At 36.9% G+C, this 19,259-nt stretch overlaps 1 protein-coding gene across 23 annotated transcripts in view; it reads right to left on the bottom strand.

Annotated features, from left to right (window-relative positions):
- The window catches only part of SOX6 (SRY-box transcription factor 6), a 411,364-nt gene that overhangs the window by 74,236 nt on the left and 317,869 nt on the right, over positions 1–19,259 (bottom strand). For all 23 annotated transcript variants that reach the window (XM_090140518.1, XM_090140506.1, XM_031614025.2 and 20 more), the window contains one exon: positions 16,083–16,162. In XM_090140518.1, coding sequence (XP_089996644.1) covers positions 16,083–16,162 — 80 coding nt within the window. The remainder of the gene's footprint in view (positions 1–16,082; positions 16,163–19,259) is intronic.

Below are 19,259 nucleotides of genomic sequence, written 5' to 3' on the forward strand. Positions count from 1 at the left end.
AGGAAAGGTGTGTATGCTTAAAAAAAAAAAAAAAAAAAAGCACATATGCATTAAAGCTACTGTTCTTTGTAAAAATAAATAAATAAATATTTTTTAGAAAAACCTATCTTGTTGCTGAAGACAAGATCCCTTCAAGTTATCAGATTAAGCATTTACCTTAAAAGTGCATGTTTTATTTGGTTTTGCAATGTATTTGTGTAGATGCTACCTGCTAAAATAGTGAATTTTATGATTATCTTTCAATTTAATTTGGATGTCTCAGTGCTGTTTTCACAGTTTGTTCTAAGAAAATGTTAAAATATAAAAATAAAGTGAGTTTTAGAGAGGTGCAAGTACAGTGCGAAAGAGGGAAAATCTCTCATTTCCTCATGTGCCACGTCACAGACAACAGTAGATTGCTATTTAAGAACCAACAAGTATGCAACGTGAACTTAACTCATACATTTATGCTAAATAACAGAACTACTTGGCTTTCTTTGGGTTTGTCTGAAATGATGTTAATCAAATATGGCTACAGGAAGTAGGGGTAACATTTAGAAAAAAAGTCTTTGATTTACAAAGAATAAGTAACAATACACTGCAAAAAAAATATATTTTTTATCTCTAGAACACAGGTGGCTTAAGATATGTGAATAATTTCCATTTAACAGCATCAATTTTTTCTTTCCATTTTTTGTATAGGTCTAACCTCTCCATACTGGATGTCACATTCTGATTTCAAAACACTTAACATTACCCTACAGCAGTGTCTGCTCGTAGTTAAGAGTGTGAAAGGCCTCTACTTCTTATAACACTGCAGCAAATACCTTTGCAAAAGGCCTTAAGGTGTAACACAAGCAGGCAGCCAATGAATTATCATAATTAATGTCACACTAACAAAGTCTGTTGCAGTGATTATTTATGTACTTGCTGGCTAATGTGCTCTCAGATTTATTACAGCCTAATACGTATGGGCAAACAAACTTACTTGAATTGTGAAAATACCAATACATTCTATGTTCATAGGCATAGTTACAAGACTTCAGTTTTCCACATACGTTCCAGTGTGGATGTACTGAAAAACATTTCTAAAAAAATAATTTTATCCCTGATCATTCTCTTTCTTTGCTTAACTATTAACACAAGTACTTTCAGTCTCTGTCACTGCTATTCTATGTGATCTCATGGGAAGTTTTCATTTGGCCCTAAATTCCACTTAATGTCTATTTCCTTAGGATATACAAATGTCTGTTTTGCTATTCTCTGAAGATGCAAAGTACCAGATACCTGAATTTCATCACCAAGTGCCTGCTGGTTGCCAACTTCGTTTACTGACCACAGTTTCTTTGTACTGGTTCAGAAAAAGAAAAATCACTCTCATAGCTTCTACTGCCCTGCTGTGGATAATGGCCAACCTATACCAAAGATAAAAGAATTTCTACACTTTTCAGATACTGCAGCTTGTATTGTTGTAGCACTGCAGAGTCGAGACCGCCTTATGCAAAATAACAGCTTTATTTTGTTAAAAGGGCCTAACTTTAAGTGGACCGTGGAATATTTATGGCTCTCAGTAGTCCTTTGAAAGAGTTATCTTATGTTTTTATGCCGATCATGGGTCAGAGGTTCAAATCAGCACTTCTTTCTGTCACTCCTTATATGTTTTACTATAATTTACAGCTCAGCAAGAGGACTCATAAAACAAAAGTGTCTATTTTACTTCAGCAACTAATTCTAGCTAATCAAAGCTTTCCAGCAAAACAACCCAGCATGAAACTCTGCGTGGAAAATATGCAGAGAACAAAGCGTTTTGTCAAATAACACATCTCATGATGTAAACACATATGTCTCTTATAGGAAATTTTATCGCTTCCACATTATCGGCACACAAAAGGAGCATTCTTGTCGCAGACCTGGTGCGACTGTGGAGTCATCGTCATTGGAAACAAGAGCCTGATTAGGTTCCCACACAGATATGAATAGATTTTCTTTTTTTAGTGTAATGCTGCCTTTCTTATTTCTTAAACAGACTAGTAATTGTGGCTGTAAAAACAGTGAATTGTGTTTGGACGACATTTGTTTCTTCATATTTTTTTTAGCTACCCAGCGACACCAATTATCCCATATGGTTGTCCTCTTCTGGAAAGTCTGAGTTAATCCACAGCTGTGAAGATGAAGATGGACACAGCAGGCTCAAAGTCTGGTGGGTCCCTTGTCTGTTAATAAAGTCCACAGTCTGCTGGACAGATGTTATGAGGATCTGTTAAATAAGTCAGTGACAAAGATCCAGACTTCTGCTGGGGAAAACAATTAGTGAGAAAGTGTCTATTTCTCATTGATTTTCATTGATTTGCTTGGTGTATCCATTTCAATTTTCAGTGTAATGGTGAACGTAAACTGAAGATGAAGTTAACATTTGATTAATCTTTCTTTAAATGTTATTAACATTTCTTATATTTAAATAAAGGATTTACAAAGAATACGTCCTGGTCCCAAAGATAATGCTGATATTCTGGGAAAAGGGAAGAAGGAAGAAAATAAAATGGCAGCAATATTCACGTTTAGAGAACTACTCTCTTTTCCCTGCCCACACTTATCATCATGTCTTGACAGCACAGATATCCAATACCAAAGTCTCTCTCAGTTATAGTCATGTAAATTTGGAGAACGCTGCACAGCTACAATACTTGCACCAGTGCAATAAAGATATAACCTGCCTTCAGGCACATGTGCATTAAGATGCTCTTAGAACCATCTACGTTTCATTTTGAAACTCCATTTCTCATTCTCTTGACCTCATCCTGCTTAGACATAACAAAGTAGAAATGTCCATCAAAACAGCTTGCTCTGCTTTGCTGCCTAAATGCAGGCAAGTCTCACTTATGCATTATTCCTGAGATCGTGTTCCTTAGAAATCAAATGGCTTTGATTACAATGAATTATGACAATTAAATACAATCTGTCAGCAACTGCCTGTTCAGAACCTGTTTACTGTAAAGCTATGGGCAAAGCCATGAAAGAATGCTTAGAGCTCAAACAAATTATCAATCACTGCAAGTTGCTAAGACAATGTATATAATTTGGCACCTGGTCGTTGCCTCTGTAATACTGTATTTTTTCCCCTTACAAAGTAAAGCACGTGGTTTACTAGTTTTACAGCATCTTGACAAGTTTTCAAATCAGTGTCACACCATTGCCCTGTGAGGCCGCTGGAAATTTGTAATGAGACAGTATCAAAATTACAAAAAAATAAAAATAAAAATTTCAAAGATGTATCCTAAAAATTTATACAATTAAACTTCAGTCAGTACATTAGGTATCTCACGTCGACATAGAATATAGGTAACATGGGCTCTACTGGAAGAAAATAACTACTCATCTCACAAGTGTCCATGTGTGGTATTTAAATTAGACTTTCAGGGTTTTTTTTAACATGACAGAGTCAAAAATCTAACCCTGTAGATACCAGTCCTATGGCCCTCAGAGAGAAAACTACATTTCTGCCATGTCAGAAAAGAAAAAAAGCAGACTAAGAGCTCATTGGGGGGAACGGTGTAACAGCTACTAAATATATATATATATATACTTTTTTTTTTTTTTTTTTTTTTTTAAGCCTTCTGTAGTGAATAAGGAGCTCCTGCATTCTGAAAAGCAATTCCCTGGTGAAGCCACTGACTGGAGGGAGAGGCAAAAAATTCTCACTGACTTGGCGGTCGTGTCTCACCTCATTTCACTTTTTTTTTTTTTCCTTTCCAAACAGACTGAGTGTTGGTCTGCTGAGAATATGATGCTAAGCCACTTTTCCTGTAGAGTTTTTAAACTGGGCCTCTGAGAAAGGGTTTGTTACAATTCAATGACTGAAGTAATACCTTTGTCCATCTGAGCATTAAATGGCCCATTGAAATACAGCTTAGTTAGAAAGAATGTCACTAAATGGCACTTTCTAATTTTTTTTTTATTATTATTATTCCTCTCCCAATAGATTACAGCCTGGATCTGAAAATGCAGTTCAATCATTTTTGGTTGCCTCTCAGGTCAGGCCTTCAGCCAGTGTTAATTAAATGTAGCCCCTTTAGAATACCAGAGGTTAAATGAGAGCAACAAACCAGTCTTCTTCAGAATATTGCCTGATGTTCTCCAAAAAGCTGTAATCTTTTTGGGAGGACCCACATTTAAATATGAAATAGTCTCAGCAATGAAAATTTATTGGGGTGGGGAAAATCCTTGCAAAATGCTGTTTTGTCTGGCAGTCAGTAATCACAAAACATTAAACACCTATTTCCATGCAATATAACATATATATTGTGTTTAAATAGCACACATCATAAAGGAAAGTGCTGCAGCAGACAATTTAAGCTGTAGCAGCACAATTTTCAACTTGATAAAGTGAAACTATAAAGAATCAATGCATAAGTCAGACAGCTTCCATATCTAATACTCTTCCTTGCAGCTATTAGAAGTTCACAGTTTTCTCTCTACTAGGCATGAGCATTCGTATACCTTCAGTTTCATGTCTTCAGTCACATTTTGTTGTCTGTTACATACAATTTGGCCAGACCACGAAACTGGAAAACAGCTGAAATTGTCTTTTCTCAACCTAATGATTTTAAATGAGAAAGGGAGGTTTTCCTTTAAGCTATTTGTTTCCTGCATTGTAAAAAGTTTCCTGAAGTATTTGCAACGCTTCTACTATTAAATTGTTTGAAAAAATGCTTTTTTAAAATACCGCAATTAGTCTTGTCTTTCTGAACATGACTTACTGTAAATAATCCTCCTTGACTATCTCTTTGTCCCAAGATTCCTTAGAAGAACGCAACCAAGCGATAATTCAGCATTATTGCTGCTTCAGTGCACTAATCGCTTAAAGAGCAGCAAGGACCCTATGTTCACTGCCACAAGGCTCCTACTGCCTCCTGGCCTAAGGCAGACTTCCCAACCCAGCAGCATCCAGATGTCAAGAGGAATATCCAGGTCCTGATGCAGCATGCTGCTCCATTCCAGTATGGCCTAAACATCTGTTTCATCTGCTGGCGTACAACCTGCTGAATACACTGAGACTGCCGCACAAAATAGGGAATTGAATTAGGGTGGGAGTGAAATACTGCGGTTGCACTGCTCGGTGTTCATATCAGTAAAAAACTGCACACAAAAAAAATTAGTACAAAATGTTTGGAACTCCAAAACTGGAGTTTGATCATTTCTTATGATCTCTCTAAGAAAGAAAAGTCAAGGCAAGTAGCGGGACTGAGGAGGTGATGATTAAAAAAAAAATTCCTTTCTATGCAGTAGATGTACTCATCACTTTCTCCTGACAGAGGAAAAGACCACAGCACCTTTGTTTGCTCATCTTACTAATTTTCCCCTGGTTTAATTCTTTAGTTATAAAAAAAGGAAAAAAAAAAAAAAAAAAGAAAAAGCATAGAAGTATGTTACGCACAAATTTCCTGCCACAGTTATAATAGCTGCCTTCCATAGAATATACTTTAAAATGAGGTGAGCTTAGCCTTTTATGTAATTTCTTAAACTAGTAACTCAGGAGTTCTAAAACGGTATGCTTTGTCTAAAAAAATAACAATAAATAGGCACAGACATTTTATCTTGAAGCATGACAAAACCAGAAAGTATTTCAGTTGATCTAGGTTAAGTTCTGATAATAAAGGAATGCTAACTGCTCTCATCTATCCCATTTAGAATATCTATTTTCTTGCATTCTTGCTAGCAACAATAATGGAATAGTTGCACACTACCATGCAAATTCTTTGAGTCTTTTATGAAAGCAAGATCAAAGCCAAAACAGAGTACATTTTTAGCTGTCTTTTTCTCTCAAGAGGATGACCTAATGAGAGGTAGTTTAACCACGAGTCTTCCTCTGCCATTGCAGAGCAGAAGCACTCTCATGCTGCAGCCTCCTTTGTCTTTTCTCTGCCAGCCTGAAAACAAAGCTCCTTTTGGTGTGCCAGGAAGCAGGAGCACAGGCTGCGGGAGACACCAGTACCTTAGTGTCCCAGCTCTGCATGGAGTGAGCCCCTGTATCCAGAGGCAAGGAGCTGTGCCCTGAGCTGCCAATGACACACACCCTCTGTGAATCTAAGTGCCTAAACAGGGTATAGCTGAGTGAAATTACAAAGAGTCCCTGTTAAAAGTAAGGCGTGAACATCAGTAAAAGTCTTCTATTGTGGAATAATATGTAAAATATCAATGAAAAAAAAAAAACAGAATTTAACAATATGTAAAAACTTATCAAAAGTCTATCACCATTTCCTCTAAAAAGGACAGCACAAATACCAATAAAATCTTCCTCTAAAGCACAAGGATGCGAATTCCTTCATTTAAAGCTGTCAGATTACCAATACACTACTTTTTGATCACACATCTCCTGTAGCTTACTACAGACAGGATATAATGCAATTATCTTATCTTTGTGATACTGCCAGATTATATGCTGTAGCACACATGCTGGAAATTGGCAAAAAATCTTTAACTTCTTTATGATTCTACAAAATAACCTCAACATACCTAGCTTAAAACCATCCTGTATTTGGTATAGAATTAAATACACAAATAAAATGCAAGTACATTTAAACTCAAATACCTTTGATATAAAGCCAGACACAACAAAGGGCAACTGTATTTGCTTGGGAAAAGAAATGAAATGTGAAGTGAAAAGAAATAGAGAGTAAAAAAAGGAAAGGAAAAAAAAGGAATGAAACTTTATTTAAAATATCCAGTATTTCAGAAATCATGTGTTTCATATGTAGAAAAGGAATTGGTAATAAATGGATGAGCTTTGTGAGAGAAGTCAGGATTTTCATCCTGGCTCGTGTCAGCAGGATTATAAGCAATTATGAGTAACTGCTTGTTGAGCTGTATGAAATGAATTGGTGAATGAGTTTCCTCATTTCCATGTCACTGGTAAAATGGCCAGCAATATAGAAAGCCCTGGTTGAAGGGGTCTGAAAAGGTAATTATTCTAATAATCCAAAAAGGCTTAAATCAGTTCAGGACAGAAGATGGTTGTGCAATTGCTGGGCCTTCTTGATTTGTCAACACGGTTAGGCAGAAGTAATCTGAGGCTTAAATAAAAGAAAAAGAAATCAGAGCATGGGAAAAATAAGTAGCAATAAAACTTCTCCAGAAATACTACTTAAGATCTGACATAGGTTGGTATATGCATTCACTATCTGACCACTCAGACAGAGAAATCATCATACACAGCTACGGCAGTATTTCCCTGTATGGAACTGTACAGATACAGAACAAGAAAACTGAATGCTTACCCACCACTGCTAATCATACCAAGAGGCAAAAGCACTACAGTTAGATTTCTGCAGGCTGCCGTGACAGAATAATGAGATATCATCCCACTAATAAATGTGTGCAAGGCAAGAAAAAGGAAGAGTCTCTCTTTACCTCGTACTATCGCTCATAATTCCTGGGTCCAAATCCCCATCTTGTGAGAAGACACCAAGGCAACGCCACAATTAATTTTCAAAAGCACTGTTGGGGTTCAAAGCTGAAATGTTTTTATACTTTTGCAAGAGACACAGGGAGTTCATACATTGCCACAACCATTCTCTTATTTTCACAAGCAAAAATGGACAGGAGACAGGGATATAATAAATATGTACTGGCTCTACTGATCAGGAGAAGCTTTATCAGTCAGCTGGGGCACATCTGGGAAAAAAGTCACTCAGGTGCATCTCTAGCATCCCATTCAATTAACATACCATTAAAAATGGTTTGCCCCTGTTCAGCCTGCTGCGTTACCTGGTAAGTCAACATATTTAAATGTGTATTTAAATGCAGAAAACAGTGAAACATTTTCTTTGTGAAGCAGAAAACAAGCCCCGTTTACAGGTATTTAAAAGCATTAAAAATAATTGTGCCTTACAGGCTGCTTAGCAGATCACTCACACTGATCTTTTACTGTATATTTAGAACTTCCTTCAAGGAAAATTAAATAATTTCCTTAAAGGAAGTGCACACAAAATTATGCAAAACATATTCAAATGGGCTTATAAAAATTAAATCTAAAAAAAATCACATTTACAACTCAAAACCAGGTAACTGGGAATTTACTATTGCAAATCCATTGTACACTTATGTGTTTTATATCAGTAAACATATATTTCACATAAGCCTTCCACACATTCTGATGCGTGCTGGGTATGATGGTATTTCAGCAGCAGTGCTGGGACCAGATTAAAATGGTTATGAGGCCTGATCATAGCCCTCCCCTAGATGCTGAAGACTGCAATAGAATAGAGGGCCGGTACAGAATGAATTATGGTGAATAATTCCCAGATGTGCTATATAATAAAGCTAAAACTAGTTAAAACTGTTGACTTGATCTCTTCCTAGTGTGCAGAAAAAATGGTGCAATTCCTTCAAAGGACTTGACCTCTTTTCATCACTCACTTCACTTTGTAAAATACCAGTTGTTGTGATAAAATACTCTCAGTATTCCTGAATGGGGAATGCTTCTTCATTTGTTTTCATGCCTACCTGTTTGTTGTAATTCAAGCACAACTCCAAAATATGGGCTTCACAGTGTTAACTTCAATAAATTTTGTGAATGCTTTCCTTGCTTCTAGAATAATCTCCTAATACTGACATTTAAGCATTCTTATCTTCCCCTTTTCCTTCAGATGCTCCTCCTTCCAGTGCCTTTCTTTCAGGACTGATACATAAGCCTTCTGTTGTGCCCCATAGTCATATGAGGCCTTCATGCTGATCCTTAAGAAGAGACAGATGATTCCAACACTTTCTTTGATTTGGGACATATTCTACTTTCTCACTCATACGGATTCTGAAAACATCACAGACCAAATACACTATTGTTCTATCCCATAAAAGCAACAACTACGCTACATTTAGCGAATTCTAACTCATTTTCTGTGTTCCTTTCATTTTGTCCTGGGTCAGTGGAGGGTGATACATTCTATAATCAAAGACCCTGCATAATAAACATGTGATGACATCAGCCCACAAATCTTTAAAATTCTTTTGTTTCCTGTGAGCACACACACTGCACATGTCTGTGTGTCTATACCTGGAAGTTCTCATCTAACTATCCACAGTCTTACAGATTTCACTGCAGATGAAAGATGGTTTGTTTTCTCTTTCTATAGCAACCAGAGAGGAAGGAATGATGATACAGAGGAGTATTTTCGTTTGTGTACAGAGCTGACAATGTAAAAGCATCTTTGTTATTAATCTGATTGCTGCTAAGTTTCTAAACGTTTGAGTATGGTAACACCTTCATGGAAAGAATCCTTCGTGTCTGTCATTTGTATCCAAATTAAGCACCTTGTTCTATAGGCATCAGAGCTATAAATTCCTGAAACATATTCACTAGCAGCCAATTCCTGTAAGGCATACACCATATACATTTCTAGAAAGTTAGAAGGAATCCAACTGCTAGCTCAGAGTATGCCTCACAGTCAGCCTGGTCCCCAGAGGGATGCCACAGTTTTAAAAGAGCTTTAAAAAACGTGCTCGTCCCCTGACAGCGTGCTGGTGCTCTATCAGTAAATGCAGCAGTAACTTATTTGCTTCTTACTGGCTTCCAAGTGGCACCCCAGGGAGAGCGCTTTGCAAAGCACAACTACTTTAAGATAGAGCCTAAGCATTCAGTGAGGGGCTGCCAGTGGTTAAGGAAGCAAGAATGTCTTGTTGATGCTCTGGGCTCAACCTCCTCCAGTCACTTGGGGTTGAGCTTCTTCTGCCTTGGTACAGACTGGGGAGACTCAGCAAACCTCCTGCAATCCAGGCTACAAAGATGACATCCTTCTAAACATACAAGTTTCCTGATAAGTGAGTTTATTTCTATGCCATTTATGATCCCAATGGTAAATTCTCTCTTCCAACAGAGCATGAGGGCATGGAAGTCAGCTGTCCTGTTTGCTAAGCTCTAGAGGTACAAAAGATGGGAGCCTATCTGATCCCTAGCTGCCAGACTGAAAAGTCTTCATGCATTGGAGAAGAGAATGGGTGGAGGACTTTAGATGGAGGACGGCTTGACCATCTAAAGGGAACAAAGAGAGCCTCACCAGGCTGGGTGACAGTCTGGCAGCCAGTGTTCTTCCTGCAACAGGAGGAGCACAAGCCCAGGACTTGCCACATCCAAGGGATGTACTAGAACTGCTATAGACTGTGGAAACAGCTTCTTTCTTAAAGACTGCTGTAAATTTTTTATTACATAATGCAACACTATTCCATTAAGCAAGAATAAAAATAAGAAAGAGTTGCTGTTTAAAGAAGTTAGGGGAGATACAGGGCATTACATAGGTGAGAAAAGGGTCTTGAAGCAGTAATGCTGCTGGCTGTAGGCAGCTGATGACTTCAGTTAATAGCTTTGTTTGTCTGTTTTTACAAAACTGAAGAAAGTAGGGAGATTCCCTCTTGTTTTATCAGGAATGCCATTACTGGAGGAGCCAGGAAAATTCTCCTGGCAACAATTTCATCAGAACTGATAAGTTACTGCAAAAGTCGCAATTTTGATGGGCTGTTCTTTTCTTATGAAAATGAGTCTGCAAGATAATTCAGGGCTGAAGATGAGAAGGAGGAGGAAAAGAGGGAGCATTAAGAAATCCTGCAAATAACTGAGGCTATATGATAAAATACTGACTCAATGACATCATTTTCATTGATAATGTCACTGACATAATTCAACTTGATAACACAGATATTACACTTAGACATAAACATCCAAGCAGAGAAAGGCATAAGTATAACTATTTCATTGATTTTAATTAAATTTTCTTAAGTATTGCAAGCTTGGCATATTTTTAATTTTAATTTCATTAAAGGGCTTGCTTGGTCTCTCAGAATCCTAATAAAAACCTTCTTTCAACTCCTTTCTTTCCCGTGCTACAATCTACATTTCTACATAAGAAAAGGACCAAAATATTTAATTTACTACTTCTATACGCTGAAATTTGCACACACCATTCCCTTAATTTAGGCCACTATTCACTGTATCATAATAAGGAAGATTCTGTTAAATTATGCCCACCTAGAGCTCAGTAGTCTTTGAATGCTAGATAAAATCATTCTGTAAGGCTAATGAAGACAGAAACTCTGTCTGTAACAATATTAAGTTTGTTTTCTCTAGTGATTCGAAGAAGTGAGCAATCTGTCAGTAATACATTGAGGGAAATTACTTGTCTTGTAGGAATTCCCGCTGACAGTCACTCACTTGCAGTGCTGACCCAAACATCTACCTGCTGACAAACAAATTACAGTGTCTAACTTTGAGAAGGTAACTGGCTGTTTTTAATTTTGATTGGTCTCACCAAATCTCTTTCACAATTATCCAATCTCCATTCTTCATTGTGTTAAAAAAAAAAAAAAAAAGAAAACCTTATCGTTTTTGCACTTGAAAAAATTATTATTGCCTACTACATCCGAGAGTGTTATGTCAGATAAAACTGTTAAACTGTGTCTAACCAACATTAAGACTGGCAGCCCTGCCAGTGACTGACTGGGTGAGTGAACACATTACTGAGACAGCATTGTAGAAATTAATTTTCTTCAATAAAGTGATTTTTAAGGCTCATATATTTCACAATCTAAACATATGTCAGTGTTTCATAAACAAAATAAATGGATTAAAATAATACATTACCAGTATGCTGACACATGGAAATATTTTAATTAGAAATACTTAAGCTGCGTGATATTTAACTGCTATATTTGTAGAAGAGGAGTATGCATCATTTAATAAGACATAAGGCAGGTACATCACTTTGCATGATGTGGTACCAGAGTGGGACCAAATCACCTTGAGTATAAGCTATCACTATCAGATCACATTAGACCCACTAAAAATTGCTTTAAGGTTACAACATATAGAGGAAACTCCAATAAGAGAAGCAGTTCCACTGAAACAACTTTTTCATTGAAATAATAAGTCACCGAGATTCTAGTTTCTGAGAATAATATTTCTTCATAAAAGGCCACATCTAACATCTTAGCTATTTAAAGGCTGTATTTACATGAATGTCGCATTACATTGGCCTCTTTCCTGCACATTCTTCTTGACTTACTTTAAGAACCAGCACTAAAATAGCTGAGGAAAGCAAATGTCAACTGTGTCCTGAAATTTATATGTGTGAGAGAATTGGAATAAGTAGGAATGTAATATATTGTTTACTGTACTGAGTGCCCTCTGTTCTCCAAAGGTCAAAAGCATTGTAACCTTAGAGTTACAGTTTCTGATTGTTCCCAGGGTTAAATACATTATCAAAATTAATGGTTCAAACCCCTCAACCTTCAGATATATGAGTATTCATGCCTCCATCTGCCGAACTATTCAACTAAAAATAGCATTCTTTGGCCTTCACTCTACTCATATTGTGCCCCTGAGGCAGGCTATGCAATGCTTCAGCGGTGTGCTGGATCCACACCCAGCGGTATAACAAAAGGTCATTTACTTTGTTTGCAATTAGAAGAGAGTATGAAAGGGTAGGATGAGATAGGAGGGGAGAACAGAAATAGATAAATACATGTTTAGTTAAAACTTACATTTTTTAAATCAATTATAAAAACTTCAGGCCTCAAGAACACAGCTGCAACTACAGTTAAGACTTGCCAAGATTCATTAGGGTTGTAAGCGATAAATTTTAAAGGACAAATTACACAAATAGTTTAGGAAAGAAGTTATGAACTAAAGCTTTTTTGTTTGGCTTTTTTTTTCCTAGAGCTTGCTTTGTTTAGGAATAACTCCAGTTAGCATCATTGTAGTGCTTCCATTTCTATCAACAGTTTATCAGTTGTGGTTGGGAGAGTTGCAACATTTCCTTATTTAGCACATAGACTGCTTTGTAGAAGCATATAGGCAGATTTTTAAACCATAAAGAACACACGGTAACCTTCCTTGGCTGAAAGTAAGGATGTATAGGTGCCCCCTCTGCTCCATTGAGACTTTCCAATAACTAGGTTACTGCTACCACAAGAGTTGGGAAAATCCATTTTATGATCAATTTCTTTTAGCAAGGTTACTCCTCATACATATCTACAATCAGTTAATAATACTGCACTCATCTGAGAATTAAGGACAGCATTTAGGGAAAAGCAAAAGGAGAGAAATGGAACAGAAGGTGGGCAAGTAAAAGAGAAGAATGAAAATTATTGTTTCTTTTTTTCTGCTCTCATTGATTAACTTTTAAAACAACCAACTTTTATTGTAATGTGCATCAGCACTGGTTCACACACCCCTATGCATACCTGCTACAGCTGTTTTTGGTAATGTATCTTTAAACTATTTAGCACAAGGTTGATATGGTGGGATTCACTCACAGCTGTTTGAAGCTGGAGGTGTAAACAGAAGCAGTTTTGTCCCTCTCAGACAACAACTGGACAACTGTTCCCTCATCAGAAAGGTCCTAACAAGGCGTGGTTCTAGAACACATTATTTAAATCTTAGCCAAATTGTTGAGGAAACTCATGAGACAAGGCTGAGCTGTCAGTGGGAAATGTGGGACAGGCTGTATCTTTTTTTCAATGCTGCCATCAATGTCACACTCATGAGATCAGTATGAAATGAAAACAAGTTATCTGACATCAACCCAGAGCAGAATTTTCTACTATCTCTGGAATGGTATAGACATAATAACTACAACTACAGTCTTCAACTCAAGGAGATATATTATCTGCAGGTGAGAAACAGGCATACACAGAAAACACATTTTGATACTAATAGGCTAAATAGAGCTTCAGTGAAATTGACAAACCCTTAATTATAAGTCACTGTCACTGGAGAAACATCCTCCATGCAATAATTACTACGGTTACGCAGTGTACCTGGAAGTAAATTGTTTTCTCTGCTAGTAGATTCACAGCTTCCATCGAAGCTGTCCTAAGACACAGGAAAATGAGAACACAAAATTGCTAGTAGCTCTTACTCAAAGCTTGATCATCCCCAACAAAATAAGTGAAAAAAGAGGAGGCTACAAGCTTGAAGATGGTAAAGAATTTCTACTGCAGCTGGATATAGATTTGGGAATATAATTTTGCAAATAATAGTAATTCTGTAGTAAAGCTGAATCATTAGAGCTCCTGCAAAGCTTGTTTAATTGTGATAGTTTCTAGTCCACAAGTTCTCCAAACATAGATAATGTGCACACACTCACATGCAGTAACAAAACTAAACCTGCAAATTAATTAGCTATTTCTCTCACTGGCTGAAAGGAACAGAAACTAGTTTTGTGATCAGTATTTTAAGTGCTTGAGAAATACTCAGATACCATGGTCACATATTTATGTAAATAAATAAGTGGGTGGGGTGCATGGAAGCAAGACGGAGAAAGAAGGGGGAAGGGAAGCAAAGATGAAAAAATGAGCTGAAATGTTACATCCTTAACAGTTTTTGTGATGCATCAGATGTAACAACAAATTCCCTACCACAGTCATACTTAAATAAAATTTTCTTTTAGGATTCACTTAGGGAAATTTACACAAAGAAAGCGTCAATACTAAGAGAAACTTCAGCCAATTCAACAATCAGATGAGCAGGTAGCAACTGAACACCAAGTACTCTATCATTTAAGTCCTTATGAACATGAAACATTAAAAAAATTGAAATGCCATAGAAGTGAAATTCAAATAAAATAGAAAGGGTGGGGGAAAATAAGCCAAATAACTTTTACAATAAATATTTCTGAAGGGAAATTCTATACCCTCAAACATTTTTGAATTTATTAACCTCATTTTCTTCAACGGTTCTTTTCTCTATCTGTGCTTATTATTTTTAACAGCTTGGCCTATAATTTCTGAAAATTAACGAAAATGCAGTATTGCTGTAGGTTTTGGTCAAGGCTGATGTGCAAATAGATCTGTGGGTCCCATCTATAACTGCTAATGGGATTTTTGCTTCAATAAGTATGCAAATACAGATTTTCAAAGGATACCAGCTAAAATTGAATATCTGGTATTTTTTCTTTTGAAAAACTCCTTTTTAGTTTAAAGTTCGTCTGAGAAACAGTCTTAATATATTATTATGACCCAGAAACATTCTGGGAGATCTTGCTCTGAAGTGTCAGGGTGTTCCCTTTCCAAGTTCTGCTTTTAGGTTCGGTCAGATATAAGCTCAAGGGGTCTTTTCTGACAGTTCCATGGGTGAAAAGTGAGTTTTGGTCCCATTCTCACTTATCCTAACTCTGCAATAAGAATATCAGCAATGGGTAAAGATGAGAGGGTTTTTAATTTGCTTTGGTCCCTCTGGAAAAAAAAGGTATAATTGCATAAGGGTAAGCAAAGTAGATATTTGGATATTAACATGGCAGTACACTGCTACTCTAGGCACAATTTATTCCTACTTTGTATGTGAACCGAACTCTAACAGGGGTTTCAAAGGTTTACTTGCAAATAGTTACATGCATCTTTAATGGCCTTTCCTCTCATGTTCACTGTCACTTCCTTTCCACACATTTTAACTCTGAAAGCTTTTGACTGTTTCTTCATTATTTATGACATTGTTGTGTCTTTTCTTGTGAAATTAAAAACTTCTTGCCACAAAAAGCTAGCTAATAACATGGCACATAAATCTTCCTTTCACAACATTTCAGTCCTTCTATGCCAAAAAAACATAAATGACCAAACCAAGCATCCTGACTATGCTTGGCATTTGACCAGCTTAATGCACAGAATGGTAGAGATTACCTAAATACAGAAGCCAAAAGAGTTTGCAATTTATTGTATTGTCAACCCCATGCTGTCTGTGAAAAAGCCTCGGTAACACATTGGTTTTCATACACTCACTGCCCCAGTTAAAGGTAGTATCGTGCAGATACAGGGGAAAGTCTAAATGAAAATAAAGTAGAAAAAGACCTTTGAACATGTCTCTTACCGACCGGTCATATAATTAAGAAAATACCATTAATTCTGCTTATGTAAAATACACAGAATAGTGTCTTTCACTTGGAGTATCAAGGTTGAATGCATGTTGCTGTATTTGCAGTACCATAAGTACATAAGGTGTTAATCCTCCTGGGCTGTGCTCAAAAAATATTTAACATTCAGGCTATTATTTAGCATACAGCTGGTTAGCAGTTTTCCCCTAAAATTTTGGCTTCGATCCCACATTTTTTTGTTCTGGCACATACCTGGAGCTGTAAAGGGCTGAGTCCAGAAGCAGCAGCAGCTGCCATTGTTGATGGAATGAACTGCACAGGGTAGTTATCACCTGTCGGGAGAACAATGCGTGCAGGTTCAGACAATGAGCAGAGAATAGCAGCAGACAAGTGCAAACATGGACCTAGGATTGCCTGTGCTCCACAGCACTCCTCTAAGCCTAAACATCTGCAAAAACAAAAGGCTTTGCTGGGCACGGACTTGCCATGCTCCCTTGGAACTTTTTTGTTAGCAGATAGCTGGTAGGCAAACTGGCAAAACATAACAAAACATTTTTGTTTTTCAAAAGCCATATTCAAATCAGGTGTGTAAATTTGGGCACAAAGTCGGACTTAAGGCCACAGACACACAAACAAGATACCCTAGGAAACCCCAGTGGTTCCCAAAGGGAAAAAAAATGTCACCATGTTTCCTAAAACAGGATAAATTTGCTGCAACCCAAGAAATTTCATCCCTGATTAATACAGAGTACTTTCCTTTCAGTATGAAGTAGCTCTTTCCTGGGAAAGCCACCAAACTGATTTAACAGAGGTTGAGGTTGTCTGTTTCGGCAACTCCTTTCAGATAGCCAATGACAAAAAGCAAACTAAAACGTCTAAAAAATAGCTGTAAATACAATTTTAGCTATCCCTTACAGCTGGAACCCTACTCAATTCTAATAGATGAAGTAGTTGTTCAGTTATACGAAGATCCAGACACAAAACTCTCTGTCTTCTATTTTCTGGGAACTGAAAATGTGTGCCCTCTGCTTAGAGAGGACAGGAAATACTTTAGAAAACAAGAGATACTATTGATCAAAAATAAGTGCAACATGGTGTCACACGGTGCCACTGAGACTCTTAGTCCATGTAAAGAGTGAAGGAATGCTGGAGTTACTTATCAGTGGAATTTCTAATGTAAAAATTAATACAGAGATGGATAAATTACACTGTAACTGTGACTTAATGGAATACTGCTTTGGCTTAAGCTTCTTATTGAAGGTCAGTTATCTGTAGCCTACATTTGTACAGACTGCTCTTCTGTACATTGTTGAGATTTATAATAATCAGCCTGTTTTCTGTTAACTTTTCCATGCTGAAAGCATAATGTAATAATGAGGGAAAATATCACATCCAAAATGAAATAATCTGGACATTCCAAGAGTTAGATTTTTATTTTTTTTTTGTCAGCACCCTCAAAGTAAATAACAATACCCAAAGTCTTGGCAGACACTGGGTTTCTCTTCTTATTTACCACCTGAAGTGCTATTGTGTTCAGCTCAGTTAAAACGTTCAGTTGTTTCACTTTTTTAATAAACTGTACATGTCTAATCCGCAAGGTCTCTTTGCATCATATCCATAATACCTCATCAGACCATTGAGCACAGTATGTGCTTGTACACAGTCCAGTAACAATTGGCTTCTGATTGCATATGGAGCTCTGCTACAATGCATTCACTAACACTATACTGAACTGATGTCCTATGGAGTAATGTTCAAAATATCTCCTCTTATTTTCCCCCTTCCATGAGGTTGATTTTAGTTTGCAAAGATGTTGGTGGTTTTGTTTGCTTTTGTCGGTTTTTTTCTTTTGCTTAAAAAAAAAGGCAACAAAAAAACCTAACTCCTTTCTTAAACTACTAAAGCTGTCTCTGTCTCTTTGTGGTAAGCAATTCTACTCATCTCTTTGATATTTATATGAAATTATCTGAATAAATAAGACCCTAATCTAAGTTAAATAATGTTTCTTTCAGAAATATTTTACAAGGTTTTTAAAAAATCACAAAGATGTTGAAATTAACGATGCTTTAAATGGGGGGGGAGGGGGAGGGAAATAACCATCCAAGTCATCAGCATGGACTGTCTTGCAGAACATTTTGGAGGCATTCTTTCTTTAAATATCATGAATAATTCATTCCTGTTCCACACAGCAATCTCTTCTTTCTCCCTCCCCCTCCAAATATACTTTTTAAGTTCAATACCAGTTGCTTTATTTGTACTAAAACATTTTCCATGTCAAACATATTTTTAAAAAAATCAAACTCTAAAAGAATTCCCCGCGGCACTCCTTTTTCACAGCTGTCACGCTCCTATGGTTTGAAATAGCCAGATATTTTACACACACGCATACACACACACCCCCACACACAGGCAGACACACAAAGTTTTTAGCTCCACAATTAATTTAACAGTATCTCTACCACACCCTGTAGTGTTCTCTCTCTCACCTGCTGGCTACACTTCCTTCTTTTGTTAAAGGAAAGTATAATTTCATAGTTATGCCATTTATTTATTATTAACTCACCATATTATCCCTTATTTTTTTGTCCTTATTTTAATACTTTAAATTATGGTTAAGTCCTGGTGTGTGAGCAGCGTCATTACGCTGAGAACAAAAATTAAGACTGTCAGCCTTGGAATACTTTGCTGACACAAAGCAGTAAAAGCAGAGCAAAGGTATTTTAGGGTTTTTTTTCCTCCCTTGAGGAAACTGAGCATGCAGGGAATTGACTGGTTTTAATTTTTAATTACAGAAGGTACATGTTTCCCCCTTCTAACTTTCTCAGTGCAAGAATGGATCAAGAAGCTCCTCAGTAGCTGTCTTGGCAAGAAATCAGTCAATGTATTGTAGCATTTTTTTTCCCCAATTTTTCCCTCAATTTGGAATGCTTGCATGAAGATCCATTCTTTTAAATTTGAACAAAAGAAGACAGAGCATGTTCAGACAAGTCTGCTTTACGTACCAGGGTATGCTGGCCTTTCATAACCAGGCCTAAGAAGAATGCCAAAAGAAGAAAATCTGTCATGTTTTGCAAACCAATCTCTTCAATCTCCTTGCTGTGTTGATTGTCTATTTACATTTGGCTGCTGCTGTTTATATATAAATTGGTGTTTACAAGCTACGGAAAATCACACCAGACTTCTGTTTCATTTGTCAGGTTGAGCAACATTTTCAACAGAATAAAAGCAGCATAAAATTGTACCATGCTATTCCGTGTAGAGATAATATAAGTGTTCTTCAGTTTGCCAGGATTAAGGGAGGAAGCGTATTGGATTTTATTTATAGGATGTATGGACTTACTTTCCAGATCACGGCTTTGCGAGTTGTAAGGAAAAGAAGGAAGTCTAGCCAACAGAAGAGTCAGCTCTTGTAAGATTCACAGTAGGGGA

This window comes from Phasianus colchicus, chromosome 5 (genome assembly GCF_987193195.1).
Source record: "Phasianus colchicus chromosome 5, bPhaCol1.hap1.1, whole genome shotgun sequence".
NCBI lineage: Eukaryota > Metazoa > Chordata > Aves > Galliformes > Phasianidae > Phasianus > Phasianus colchicus.